This window comes from Dysidea avara, chromosome 9 (assembly GCF_963678975.1).
Source record: "Dysidea avara chromosome 9, odDysAvar1.4, whole genome shotgun sequence".
Taxonomy (NCBI): Eukaryota; Metazoa; Porifera; class Demospongiae; order Dictyoceratida; family Dysideidae; genus Dysidea; species Dysidea avara.
In genome coordinates, this window is record NC_089280.1 from 8,612,811 (window position 1) to 8,627,340 (window position 14,530).

At 37.9% G+C, this 14,530-nt stretch overlaps 1 protein-coding gene and 1 long non-coding RNA gene across 2 annotated transcripts in view; one reads left to right on the forward strand and one right to left on the reverse strand.

Annotated features, from left to right (window-relative positions):
- Positions 1–14,530, forward strand: part of LOC136266248 (leucine-rich repeat serine/threonine-protein kinase 1-like) — a 50,789-nt gene that overhangs the window by 19,044 nt on the left and 17,215 nt on the right. The window contains exons 5-12 of the mRNA XM_066061255.1: positions 5,670–5,805; positions 5,854–5,947; positions 6,030–7,466; positions 12,208–12,302; positions 13,045–13,145; positions 13,195–13,320; positions 13,377–13,614; positions 13,681–13,828. Coding sequence (XP_065917327.1) covers positions 5,670–5,805; positions 5,854–5,947; positions 6,030–7,466; positions 12,208–12,302; positions 13,045–13,145; positions 13,195–13,320; positions 13,377–13,614; positions 13,681–13,828 — 2,375 coding nt within the window. The remainder of the gene's footprint in view (positions 1–5,669; positions 5,806–5,853; positions 5,948–6,029; positions 7,467–12,207; positions 12,303–13,044; positions 13,146–13,194; positions 13,321–13,376; positions 13,615–13,680; positions 13,829–14,530) is intronic.
- On the reverse strand, positions 411–2,975 carry LOC136266924 (uncharacterized). Its single transcript, XR_010706373.1, has 3 exons — positions 2,872–2,975; positions 922–1,035; positions 411–868 (listed from the first exon to the last, which is right to left on the reverse strand). It is a non-coding gene; the product is annotated as an uncharacterized lncRNA (long non-coding RNA).

A 14,530-nucleotide genomic window follows, 5' to 3' on the forward strand; every position in this document is an offset into this window, starting at 1 on the left:
AATCTTCCATTTGTCATCTGATGGGATGCCTTCCTCCAATGTCTGAATTTCACTGGACCTGTCAAGAAACACAACACGTTAATTGTGTGGTCAATCTAAACCTAGATAACAAGTTTGGCATGCACTATAAAACACATTAACCAGCAGCTAAAGGTTCAACAAAATCTCATTGCACATCAATGTACCTGGAAAACCAGGACACCTTCATAATCAGGGTAGTCTCATGATCTAGACACTGGTGGTTAGAGCCATTACTAGTAATTGATCTGTAAAATAACTAGTGATGGGACAAATGTCTGAAAATTCGAACATTTGTTCATTAAGGAGATAGGTGACAAATGCATTTTACCAACAAACATTAGTTACCATGGTTACTATAGTATATAAGCATAGTAAAATAAATTTAGATTACATTGTAACACTATCTCAATGACTACAGTACATTTCTGCAAAAATATATGAATGCATATTGCACTGAAATATTAGAAACACACCTTCAAGCATTCATTTGCTAAATTTACAGAACCTACGAATGTGATCATGAAATGCACATTCGTCCCAGAACTAGGTAGGGAAAGAAAACGGTCTGACTATTAGATCTGTGAAACTATTGGGACACCAAACATCTTACATAAAGTAACATGTACCTGACTAAAACACAAATAAATCCAGTCATTTAGACCATTGCCAGTCAACATGCAGCCAAAAAACCTTATTCATACAAATATTCACTTGTGTTTATCTTTTACCTGCAGCTAAAGTTCCTGGAAATTCCAGTCAAGACTCACAACTATAGTGACATCTATAACTGATACATTCCCACACTACTGAGAACACATTTGTAAACAGCAAGTTGGCAAAGTGGGCACTACAAAGACAAAAATATGGACACTTAATACTCAAACACGAGTCCCAACTGACCTGGAGAATTACGATGCTATAATCACAATACATATAATCATTGGTCCCAATCTGCCCATAACACAGATGTTTGCAATATGGTGTTGATGGTGCAGTAGACCACAATAATGAGACCTTGAAAATGCAGGATAATGTGATGCAGTTAAGACCTCATAGTATAAACAACAAATTATGTAACAGGAGCACATTTAATGCACTTATCAATGTAATGCCCGACTACCACAGGCATGGGCTGAAGGTGGGGGAAGATCGAGTTGGTTGGGGAATGGACCATTAAGTTTCCTGGTGGGGATTTGTCATTGTCCAAGAAACACACCAATACAGCATTTCATGGATGCTGACTTACTATTTGTCATTACTAAATCCTGCTTGAAATAACTTGCAACTGGAATAGCTACACTGTGACAGACGCAATGGGTGATTGTGAAAAGCCCGACTAACCCCCGGTTTCGCTACTGGGAGATATGTCAGGATATGTGGAGCAATGTTGTATCACCAGTACTTCTCAGTAGGTGGGGAATAATTTTTAGGGATGAAATCCCCACCTCAGCCGTACCTATGGCAGGGATGTAGCTAGCCAGAAGATGATGAAGAGGCAGGCATGCCCCCACGAAACACTCAAAATCGTTAATGATCGTAAAAAAGGCTAATGACCCAATGATGGGCTAGCCAACATACGATGTTGTATTATTACAGCTTAAATAACTAGCTACGTAATTATTTCATTACTGATTGCTTATCACTTATCAATGGAGGTATATTCGTCGAGCATCATCACACGTGCCACAACTGTACTCCAACAAATTCATCCACAGTCCGGTAGAACTATATTGTTAATATGTGACCGGGCCTGCAAAAACAGGGCATGTGGGCACATGATTTTTGCCTACTTTTGCTAAATTTCATTACTCATAACTTTTTGCACCAATATGGTATGGAACCACACTTTTCTGCTCTTAGTTAGCATTTAATTGGCTTTATGATGCAAGATACAGAATACAAATATTCTGTTCCAGTACTAAGATATGATCTGTAGTGTGACGGTATGTAGTTTGTGCCCACATGCCCTATTTTTGCAGGCCCAGTCACATATTTTAGTGCAAATACAAGTTACTTTACATTAGCCACAGCCTGTGCTGCAGTCCTAGCACATTGCTGACAGGATGACGTGTTCACTCACTTGGCGAAATTCAAATGCCATGTATTGCACGGAATCCCACCTGTTTTGCTAGCAGAACTTGTAAGCTTGTGACTGATCCGCCTAACTGACTGACAAAGTAAAAAAATTAACTGGCATGCCACTGCACTGCCGTACAAAGATCCAGTGTGATCAACTCGAGAAAAGAAACTTGGTACATTTAACTGGACTTTATCACCTTGTAGGCAGTTTTTCATAGCATCATCTGGTCTCCTTTGTCACTTGTGAGTTGCGACTCCTGCCACAGGGAGGTCACTTAGAACGGGTCACTCTTTTTAGATTCAAAAATGCTCTACCACGTGAGTGAGTAATCTAGGCTAAATATAGAAGTGTGTCTGTAATATTTTCATTCAGTGGATTCACGAGCGAGTTGAATGTTGTGTTAGTGTGTGTGTATTTACTAGCAACCCCTGGTGATACCGTGTAGTAGTGCACATAATTTAGTCATTTGCGTGTCAGTTTAGCTTGTGAGTTGTGATGGAGGTTTAAAAAAACACTTAGTGATGGGGGGGGGGGGGGGGGGGCAAATGCTCCTCCCTTGGCTACGTCTCTGACCTGTGGTAGTGGGGCTTTACATTGATAGGTGCATAACAACTATATAAAGTAGCAACCACCGTCTGAGGTTCCTCCTAATATGCACTCAACTGCTAACTCTAATTAATTCATTCATGTTCAGCCAAGACTGGAGGACTGAAACACGTGCACCTTATTTACACACATACAAAAACATTTTATAAGCAATATTAACTTACAGTTAGATCTACACACTTTCGCAAAGTAGGTCACAATCAAGGTGATGCGCTATTGCCGTATTTGGTAATATCACTTGTGCTAGTAGAGGAAGTCCCTTGGAAAGTCCCTTTCACACCTCCAGTAGTGCACGTGAACACTTGTAAATGTACGTCGATACTCTTACGGATCGTGAGTTTTGTGACTGTGTGTCCTTTGACCACTGAACTATATGTCCGAAGATGCCGGTAGCATGGGAGTATACCGGCAATTAATGTATTGGGAAATCCACCGCACCGAGCACCGCGGTGGCCTGTCTGATGATGTTGTCTCCTCCCCCAGTTTTCCATCTTAGATATAATAATTGTTTTTAGTAGCTTTTGTATGGAAGAACGGCTATACCGAAATATTTGTGCTAAAAAATTATCCATGCGGTTAACCAAATGGGTGCTATTAAAAATCTTACTTGATTTAATTCCAAAGGGAAATTATTTTAAAAGCTATCCTGTAAAGCATATGCATACCCCAGCAAATCCCCATAGTTGGCATGTCTGCATGTGAAAAACACTAATATGTACGTCCTCATATCCTCAGGTCCCTGCTGTCACAAATGTCTGGGCTACGGCCATCCTCCCTTCTAAAAGTTGTTTCAATCCTCTGCCTCTGTAATGGTATTCAAACACACCAGGTACAGTCTACCAACATACCAAAAGAAGTAATCATATTGTGGGATAAATCATGCACACATTAACATAACAATGGTGATACAGTACATAAGCAATTACACATTGCAACGATTATTGTGATTGAATATGATGTCAGTGATAATCCTTCACCCTCCAGTACCTCTGTTTCGAACACTGCAAGAACTTTTTAACACTAAGTAAGAGCACTACTGCTACCAGCTCACCTACGAGAGCATTGTGATATTAACTTGCTTACATCAAGTACAACCAATATGTGGTTATATATGTGTGTACATGGGTAGTAGTATGTATAGTGTTGGCATATTTTGTGTGTGCCTTGTGCTTTTATGATGTATGTGTGTGTCTATGTATTGAAATGAAAATCTGGTGTTCACACATTTGTGTGATCTCTATAATAGACCCTCAGCAAAGCATCTTGTGCTATGACTGGCAAACCAAGTTGCTGAGTTGTCCTTATGGTCTATATGGCAGTGGCCATAGCAGGTTTTATTCATGGAAAAGTATCAATATATTCTAATAGAACAGTGAGGCAAAAATACCCTAATAGAACAGTCATCAAACAATATAGCATAAAGTGTTAAATTTCTACTCCCAGATGTAAATCTCAGAGTTGCTATGTCATTTTTCAGATTTGGTATCCTCCCAGAAAACCTACAAAAGCATGCTTTGCAAATAAGTGTATTGCACACATCTTTAGTGGTAACCCTGACCATAGCCATTACTTGGCCAGACCAATAAATTACAGTTTCCACCAGCTCTGGTTCTAATAACAATTCACAGCTACTAGCCGTACTAGGAATGTATGATATATGTTCAGCACTTTGTGTTTTGTCTCAACACCGCTACAATGCAGAATTCATCATACACCCCCATGGCTTGAGTCTTTCAATTATATAACTGATAAAAATTTGTGATATCCCCCCAAAAACACCTTCGCTGTAAAAAAAGGCACGTCCAAGAAACTACAAGTACCTGAAAAAAAACAACAGCTCAGCTATAGAAAAAAACTAACAGGCAACTGAAAGAGCTGATATCTGGAGGGGCCAAGAATCAATGTTGCTACAACTACCAAAGTTTTACCAAATCCATGCTCAGGTAAAATGAAAGTAACTGGCAACCAAAACAGCTGATATCTGAAGTGGCCAAGAATAAAATTTATTTTGATACAGCAAACTGCAATTATTAATGAAGTTGTAATATTGTTAATCATTCAACAGTGTTCTATACGTTCATCCCTGCTACATCATAAATTAATTCTTTGTTACTCTAATTGGCTGGTAATTTGGCCGCCTTTTTCAATAGTCAGTATAGAGAGAGAAAAAAAGGCAGCCAAATTACCAGCCAATTAGAGTAACAAAGAATTAATTTATGATGTAGCAGGGATGAATGTATAGAACACAGTTGAATGATTAACAATATTACAACTTCATTAATAATTGCAGTTTGCTGTATCAAAATAAATTTTATTCTTGGCCACTTCAGATATCAGCTGTTTTGGTTGCCAGTTACTTTCATTTTACCTGAGCATGGATTTGGTAAAACTTTGGTAGTTGTAGCAACATTGATTCTTGGCCGCTCCAGATATCAGCTCTTTCAGTTGCCTGTTAGTTTTTTTCTATAGCTGAGCTGGTTTTTTTTCAGGTACTTGTAGTTTCTTGGACGTGCCTTTTTTTACAGTGAAGGTGTTTTTGGGGGGGATTGTCATTACTCTAATCAACTTACTTGTTTAATCCATTTGATTGATTATTGATTTAAACTGCACCAAATCAGCCATACCCCCCTGGTATAACATCACATATACAATTATAGAACTCCGCACAATACATACATACATACATACATACATACATACATACATACATACATACATACATACATACATACATACATACATACATACATACATACTTACATACATACATACATACATACATACATACATACATACATACATACATACATACATACATACATACATACATACATACACAAATACTACCTACATAATATTATTAAAACACATGCTTGATCAATACAACATAAACTTCCAATGAAAAAAATGTCCATGCATAGGGAGTATGTAACAGCTACTGTATAGTTGGTTCATGTTATAGAGTAATAGTTACACTCTCTTGGAAACACTGGCTCACTTGTGTGAGCATGGAGGGGACCTAAGAATTGACTCTGAGCAAAGAAGTGCAAAGAAAGTGGCTAAAGAAAAGGGCAACAAAATGGCTGAAGCACTGCTTGGTATGTGCTTGCAGCTATATAAGTTATGCAAGTGCTATCTTTATGTAGAATTGTTAGAAATTGTTCAATCTAAAAGAAGCAAGCGTACTCCAGTTCCTGATTATGAAGACATTGCTGTATTGCACAAAACCATACTTCATTGGTGAGCTTGTGATTGTACGCAGTATAATGTTTATACTTTGAGTATATTTGCAATGTACTTTTTTGCATTCTGTATTCAACAGGGCTGTGAGCACAGAGAGACATCAGATAGTGTCACACATTTTAATCATGCACCAAAGAGATACATATGACAAGACGACTTATCTTTTGTTTGAAACTGACCCAAATTCAGTACAAGATTTTTCAGGGGCACCAATATACACTGCAGCTAGAATTGGAAACCCAAAATTATTAGAAGCATTAATAGCTCGAAGTGGTATTTCTTTGAACACTATATTAGGTCAACGACTGAAGCAAGTAATGCCTCATCCTGATGGTCCTGACTGGGAGCGCCATATTACTCCTCTGTCACTGATCCTTTTCATGCCAAAAATTCATGAACTCATTGAGGTTCTTAATCACAATGGATCCACCGGCAATCAGCATCTAACCTCCACAGATTTGTCTAAAACAATGTTGTCTTCCCTACCAGCTGAAATATTTATGTTGTCTCATCTGTGTACTTTGAATGTCAGTGATAATCAAATATCGGAGTTACAATTTTCAAAACTACCAAGTGATTGTTATCCAAAGTTGCTTCAAGAATTGAATGTTTCTCATAACAATCTTCAACATATTCCATCAGATTTATTCACCCTTCCTTGTTTGAAAACACTGAATGTGTCACACAATCCTTTGAAGTCACTGCCTAGTAAGTGGTGGACCTCAAAAAGTATTGTAACGCTTAACTTGTCCCATACTCATTTGGAGAATTTATCTATCAATGAGGATGATGGGTGTGCAGCACAAGTCCAACGTTCATCTGCTGTACTGCGACATTCAGTTGTCCATGGCCAATACAGTATGCAAACCTGGCATGCCATCCCTGTTAGAATCAAGTCTCTAAGTGATTATAAATTGCAGCATTTAAACTGTCATCACTGTAGTATAAACAAATTTCCAGGCTTGCTTGCCTTCTATGTTCCCAACTTGGAAACTCTAAATCTTTCAAGCAACAAATTACGATCATGTTGTGCTATAAATGAGTTGCCTATATCACTTGTTGATTTAGACCTTAGTAATAATGACCTCTCAAATCGCCATGAACATGAGTTGTTTTACAGAGATAATGACATACAGAGTAGTAGCATGCGTCACAATGAGCTAACTAAGCTGAAATATCTTAAACTTTCCAACAACATTAACTTGAGAACACTGACTATTCACGATGAGCACAAATATGAAGGTGATGCTGGTACTACTCATGTCTTTTTTCCAAAACTAGTTCGACTGAATATATCTAACTGTGGCTTGATACAAGCTCCTGAATGCCTTACTGGACTGCAACACTTGACAGATCTTGACATCAGTGACAACAAAAATCTTTCCATTCCTCATGAAATCTGTGACTTAAAACATTTAGTAAATTTTTACTATGATAAAGTCAAGGATCCCATTGCTAATACTTTAAATACATTTACACTTACTCGAGAAAAACGGATGTTTCTTAACCCACACCAGTAAGTTTTTGCATAAATATGTACATACTGCATACGTAGTAAAGCGGCTAAGTAAAAGTCCACTTTTTTATAAAAGCACCAAACTTGGTACCTTTACGGACTATAACTACACCATGCAAGCCCATATCAGGGTGCCATTATAATCTAATCAAAAACAGCCAAGCTGTAAAAAAAGGTGCGGCCCCCATAAAGGCCATGGTGAAAAAAGATGTGAAATCCAAGGTGGCGGCCAAGAAATGGCTGTGATGGTAGGTTAATGGTTACATTTTAATAACAACAATTCAGATGAATTTGGTGCCAAGACCAAGCCGCACAAAATTCACCTGAATTGCCGTTATTAAAATGTAACCATTAACCTACCATCACAGCCATTTCTTGGCCGCCACCTTGGATTTCACATCTTTTTTCACCATGGCCTTTATGGGGGCCGCACCTTTTTTTACAGCTTGGCTGTTTTTGATTAGATATCACTTCTTTTTGTATTTGTATACTGCAAAGCCGGCCTATGGCTGGCTTTGGGGCTTTTTTAACCCATGTGTTTTTTCTTTACCACAGGAAGAAGAAAAGAACTTAAAGAAGAATTTTAGTACTTCAATTATTTTTGATTTTATTAGTAATTATACAAATTATATACATATATTTATTACATGCTCATTATTCCCCACAGGATTTTTTTTGCAGCTGATCTCTCTACTGGGTGACTTGAAATGTAGCTGAACTATATACAGGATGGTTTCTTTGTAGCTGAACTCTCTGTAACAGGTGATTTGTTTGCAGCTAAACTCTCTACATGGTGGTGTCTTTATAGCCGAACTCTCTACATGATGGTTTCTTTGTAGCTGAACTCTCTATAAGGTGACTTCGTCTAGCTGAACTCTCTACAGGGTGATTTTTTTGTAGCTGAACTCTCTGCAGGGTGATTTGTTTGCAGCTGAACTCTCTACATGATGGTTTCTTTGTAGCTGAACTCTCTACAAGGTGACTTCGTCCAGTTGATCTCTCTACAGGGTGATTTGTTTCTAGCTGAACTCTCTACAGGTGAATTGTTTGCAGCTAAACTCTCTACATGGTGGTTTCTTTGTAGCTGAACTCTCTACAAGGTAACTTCTTCTCTACAGGGTGATTTGTTGTAGTTGAATTCTCTACAAGGTGGTTTGTATGAGGCTGAACTCTCTACATGGCGGTTTCTTTGTAGCTGAACTCTCTACAGAGTGATTTGTTTGCAGCTGAACTCTCTACATGATGGTTTCTTTGTAACTGAACACTCTACAAGGTGACTTCTTCTAGCTGATCTTTCTACAGGGTGAATTGTTGTAGCAGAACTATGTACAAGGTAACTTCTTCTAGCTGATCTCTATACAGGGTGATTTGTTTGTAGTTGAATTCTGTACAGGTGGTTTCTTTGTAGCTGAACTCTGTACATGATGGTTTCTTTGTAGCTAAACTCTTTACAAGGTGACTTCTTCTAGCTGAACTCTCTACGGGGTAATTTCTTTGTAGCTGAACTCTCTATATGATGGTTTCTTTGTAAATGAACTCTCTACAAGGTGAATTCTTCTACCTGATCTCTCTACAGGGTGATTTGTTTGTAACTGAACTCTGTACAAGTGCGTTTTTGTGGGTGATCTCACTGCAGGTTGATTTGCTTGTAGCTGAACTCCTTGCATTGTATCTAGTTTCTAGCTGATCTCTCTACAGGGTGATTTGTTTGTAGCTGATCTCTCTACAAGTTAATTTGTGTGTAGCTGATCTCTCTGCAGGTTGATTAATTTGCAGCCGATCTCTCTACAAGGTAATTTGTTTGTAGCTGAACTGTCTATAAAGTGATTTATTTGTAGCTGATCTCTCTGCAGGTTGATTTGTTTTAGCTGAACTCTCTACAGGCTGATTTGTTTGTAGCCGATCTCTCTACAGGGTAATTTGTTTGTAGCTGAACTCTCTACAAGTTGATTTGTGTGTAGCTGATCTCTCTGCAGGTTGATTTGTTTGTAGCCGATCTCTCTACAGGGCAATTTGTTTGTAGCTGATCTCTCTACAGGGTGATTTTTTTTGTAGCTGACCTCTCTTCAGGGTGATTTGTTTCTAGCTGATCTCTCTACAGGGTGATTTTTTGTAGCTGACCTCTCTTCAGGGTGATTTGTTTCTAGCTGATCTCTCTGCAGGTTGATTTGTTTTAGCTGATCTCTCTACAGGGTGATTTGTTTGTAGCTGATCTCTCTACAAGTTGATTTGTGTGTATATAGCTGATCTCTCTGCAGGTTGATTTGTTTGTAGCCGATCTCTCTACAGGTAATCTGTTTGTAGCTGAACTCTCTATAAGGTGATTTGTTTGTAGCTGATCTCTCTGCAAGTTGATTTGTTTTAGCTGAACTCTCTACAGGGTGATTGCTTGTAGCTGAACTCCTTACATTGTGTCTAGTTTCTAGCTGATGTCTCTACAGGGTGATTTTTTGTAGCTGAACTCTCTTCAGGGTGATTTGTTTCTAGCTGATCTCTCTACAGGTAGATTTGTGTTGATTTGTTTATTGCTGATCGCTCTAAAGGTAATTGATTTGTTGCAGTTGAACACCCTGCAAAGTGTTTTGTTTGTAGCTGATCACTCTAAAGGGTAATTTGTTTGTAGCTGAACTCTCTCCACAGTGACTTGTGTGTAGCTGAATTCTGTGTAACTGAATTCTCTAGAGAGTGACTTAATTGTAGCTGAATTTTCTACACAGTGCATGACTTGTTTATAGCTGAACTTTCTTCAGTGTGACTTGTAATGTTCTGAATCTCTATAGTGGTATATTTGCTTAACTCTCCACATGGTGACTGTCTTCTTGCTGAACTGTCTATAAGATTAACTGTTTGCAGCTGAACTCCCTACAGAATAACTTGTGATGTAATAAAATTCTATAATGGAGTAAATAAATTAGCCGAATGCTCTATTAGGGTGACTGTTCTATTAGAGTATCTCGATCTCGCATTTGCTACACGGAGTTGGCTTTCGAATCATAACTCAGTAGTTTGTAATCCGATTCTTCTGTACTACTGCAAGGACTTTCTATAAAGATTATTCCAGCTATACACCGATTTTCAGCTCATTGCTCTAAGCGGTTTGCCTAGTAGGCGTGAAAACTAATACTTTTTTATTCATAAAAATCGATCGCGTAATTGTGACACAGGTTGGGTTTTGTGTCATATCTCCGTGGTCTTTATCTCGATTCCTTTCAAACCACCAAAAGGCACTCCTACGATGGTTACTCCATCTACATAGCAATTTTCAACTCATTCCATGAAGCGGTTTACCCTGTAGGCGTGACAACAAATCGATCTTGTTTTACGCGAATAATCGGTCATAACTCCTGAACCATTCATCGGATTTGTACCACATTTGATGCTAGGATTCGCCTTTGGACTCCCTTTCTGTGTGCCAAATTTCCAGGCGATCGGAGTACGCGTTTGCTACTTATAGCAATTTTTGCAAGTGTGCGAAAAGACGAAGAAGAAGAAGAAGAAAAAACGAAGAAAAAAAAGCGAAACTTTGGCAGCTCGTATCTCGGAAATGGCTGGAGCGATTTCCTTCAAATTTGGAATGTAGACTCCCTTGGCTGGCGGGCAACTGTGTAGCAAATTTGGTTCCAATCAGATACGTGATCACCGAGATACAAAGGTGTGAAAATGACGTTTTCGTTCTTCCTGTCAATATACTCACGGTGTGGCGCGCCGGCTTCTTGGGCCGCACGACACACTACCGTGTGTCTTGATGTCTGAACATGTCATCCATAGAGGCAAAATCCTAACTGTACAGAAAACTATACAATTGCTTTACATTTGTATCTTTATTGACAAGCAAAGAATGATCAACTGTGCCCTAAGATAATGTATAACTCATTTAGTATACATTGTCCAACTTCCACAGAAAATTTGGTGTTTTAATCACGAAGTACACAATTCTTGCTAAGTTGTCACTTAGCTGCTCTATACTATTGCTTGTGCTACAATATAACATCAATTCTGTATAAAGTTACATGTTTGTGATAAAGAGCATCACAACATGGTACATTAATGTTTTTGTGATTGCAGACCAGCAAACATAGCAAACATTGCCAATTATGTACATGTTTTTTTGTTTTCTAACTTATCAATTACTTGTTACCGAATTTTGGAAAATCTTATGGGTGCATTTGACACATTATAGTTCTGAAACACAGCATTATAAGTTAAATTCCTACCCGATTAAGGGTAGAATAAACGACAAATACCTCAAATTGCAAGAATATTTGAAAAGCGTTTTCTGCTATTAACAGCATCATACTAGTTTCAAAAATTCTAATACTTTCAGGCATGACCATAAGGGTGATTTCCCAAAATTTGGTCACACCAAGAGTTCATAATATATATATTTAGGAGAGTATCCAACACCTGTATTGCCCCTTCAAAACGCACTGCAATAATTGTGCAACATAAAGATTATCCAAATATTTTAGTATAATTTCAGCAAACTCCAACACATGGTTTCGCCACGAAAGACTTGTTGATAGGCGTTGATATACCAAAGTGAAGACATGCAAGCACTTCAAGGCCCTTCTGGCTCTTGAAGCAAGTTAACCCGTTTGGTGATGATGACTATTGCATAACATTATTACGTAGTACATTTTGAAGGGACAATACAGCATTGGATACTCTCCTAAATATATCTGTTGTGAACTCTTGGTCACACTTATGTTTGTTTCATTCCCAATTTATTGTGTATTTTTAGTTCTGAAAAGTGTCCAGCAATCAAGCTGATTTTTATTGGCCACAACTTAATTAATTTGCCATATCATTTAGCTGAGAAGAAAATTCAAGAAAAAGGTATACTATTATTACAGACTCCACTCACATCTCATACCGTATAATGGAATGATTCGCGGAAGAAAACATTCGTAAATTTCGCGATTTTATGTGCATTTGCAAATGTTTTCTTGCAAACTTTTTCCTACAATTAAAAAGTTTTTCATGGATCAGTTGATGTAGCATTTATGTAACGAGTGCATAAGCAGGTAGCTACTCGCCTTGCTACTCACTAAACTGCTCTATATGCGTGACAGTATAGCCAGTGAGGCGTAGGACCGTGGCGTGTGATTCGAACAGAGATGCAAACTTCAGTGACAGTGGAAAAATCAGTGCTACTAAACGGGGCAAATATAATTGCAGCCCAGCAATTCACTGTACTGGAATGGCGTGTCTTAGCCTCGGCTTTATGCCGGCAATGCCGCTATAGGCATACCTATCGTCCGCGCTCATTATCGTGAATGCCTACTTCTCCAGCGAAACAGCAATCATGCATGGCTACTAGTACGCGTAGTGCGCAACATGTCAGAGTCAGCCATATAGTCGAGCGTTCCCTATCAATGTAAAAAAAAGATTAATTCGTTGTAGGTGTGTGCCCAATTATTAAACTACTTTATGCAATAAATCACAAACGTTTTCTCGCGAATGAGGAAATAGTAGATCATTCGCGAATGTTTTCTTCCGCGAATCATTCCCGTTATATGGTATGCTCAAGAACATAGCTACTTTATTGATTGTGTCATAATTTCTTTTCTTTGTATAGGCATATCCTTAATTGTGGTTGATGAACATATGTGGTGTATTTCCAAACCAAAAGATACTCTTTTATCAATTACTTTCAATGTTTGGAATTTTATAGGACAGGTTGGCCATTGGTACTACTATGGTCAGTGTTATACTGTACATCATATAGGATGAGTCATCTCCTGCTAGTCAGTGTTTCCTCTCGGGTAATGCAGTATTTGTGTTGTGTTGGAAGATCACAAATGATCATGACCATGGTATTGCTAACCTTAAAAATTGGCTTCTAAGAATTCAGGTAAATATATATTTTGGCATTACCTTATGAGGATGTGCACATTTTATATTTTTCAGGGTAGAGCTAAAGATGCTTCAGTCATTGTGGTTGCTTGTCAGGTTGGAATTATTAATGGACGTCTCAGGCGTCAATTGACCAGTCAAGTGCAAACACTGTGTCAAAGCTATTCAGGCACCTGTTATTTTCCAAATGTTCTGGATATCACATTTGTTTCAAACACAAAATTAAAAGAAGACATGATAAAGCTTTTTTTAAGCCTTTATGATGCTGCCTTTAAACTCAAAATATCATTTGGTTCGTAATAGCCGCATCTTTGCTTACAATTTTAATATTTAATGTTTTGTTTTCTTATATGTACAGGGTCAAAAAAGTTTGACTGTGCACTAAAAGATATGAAAATTCCTATAAGCTATTTTAAATTCCAAGGAATAGTGTCAAGCAAGGTAGCATATTTTGAGAAACACAAAGATCAGGGGCCACCAATACTAACATGGAATGATATTGTTGTGTAAGTGGTAATATTTTTCATAAGTAGCTGCAGTTATATTAACATAGTCAAATGACAGAGATATAATGTCACTTGCTATAGCAGTCATCCTACATACATAGATGTAGTATCTGCAGTGTTTCCTAGAAGCACTAATACTCCTTAGATTTGGTGGTCAATATGAAAAACAAGTACAAGGAAAAATTAGGACTTTTAAGTTTGATTAGGGCATCAAAGAAATAAAAGTAGGAGGTTTCCTACACATGCAGATATACTAGTGGACATATATATACCCATGACTGAATTAGCGATTGAATGTCCACTAGTATATCTCCAGATGTAGGCAACCTCTAATCAAACTTAATTTTCCTTGTTTATCATTATTTTGACTGGTGAACCCATGCATGCTGCATTATAAAGATGGCACCAGGCTTTATTGTTTTCGTCTGAACATGTACCTCAACTATCAACTACTTAAATGGCGAAGTGGCCATTATGCTTTGTTTTCAACTACCGTACAGCGTAATAATTTGACGGGGGAATTTTGACGAATTCACTCATTGTCAAATATTTATGAGGAAAATTTTGACAAATGTGCTGACTTCAGTATTCTAATTAACCAGTCACATGAGCTTTGTCGAGGAAAAATTTGACAATTTGCCAAATTTGTCTAAATTTTCCCCTGTTAAATTATTACACTGTACAGTGTTTGGCCCGTTGCAC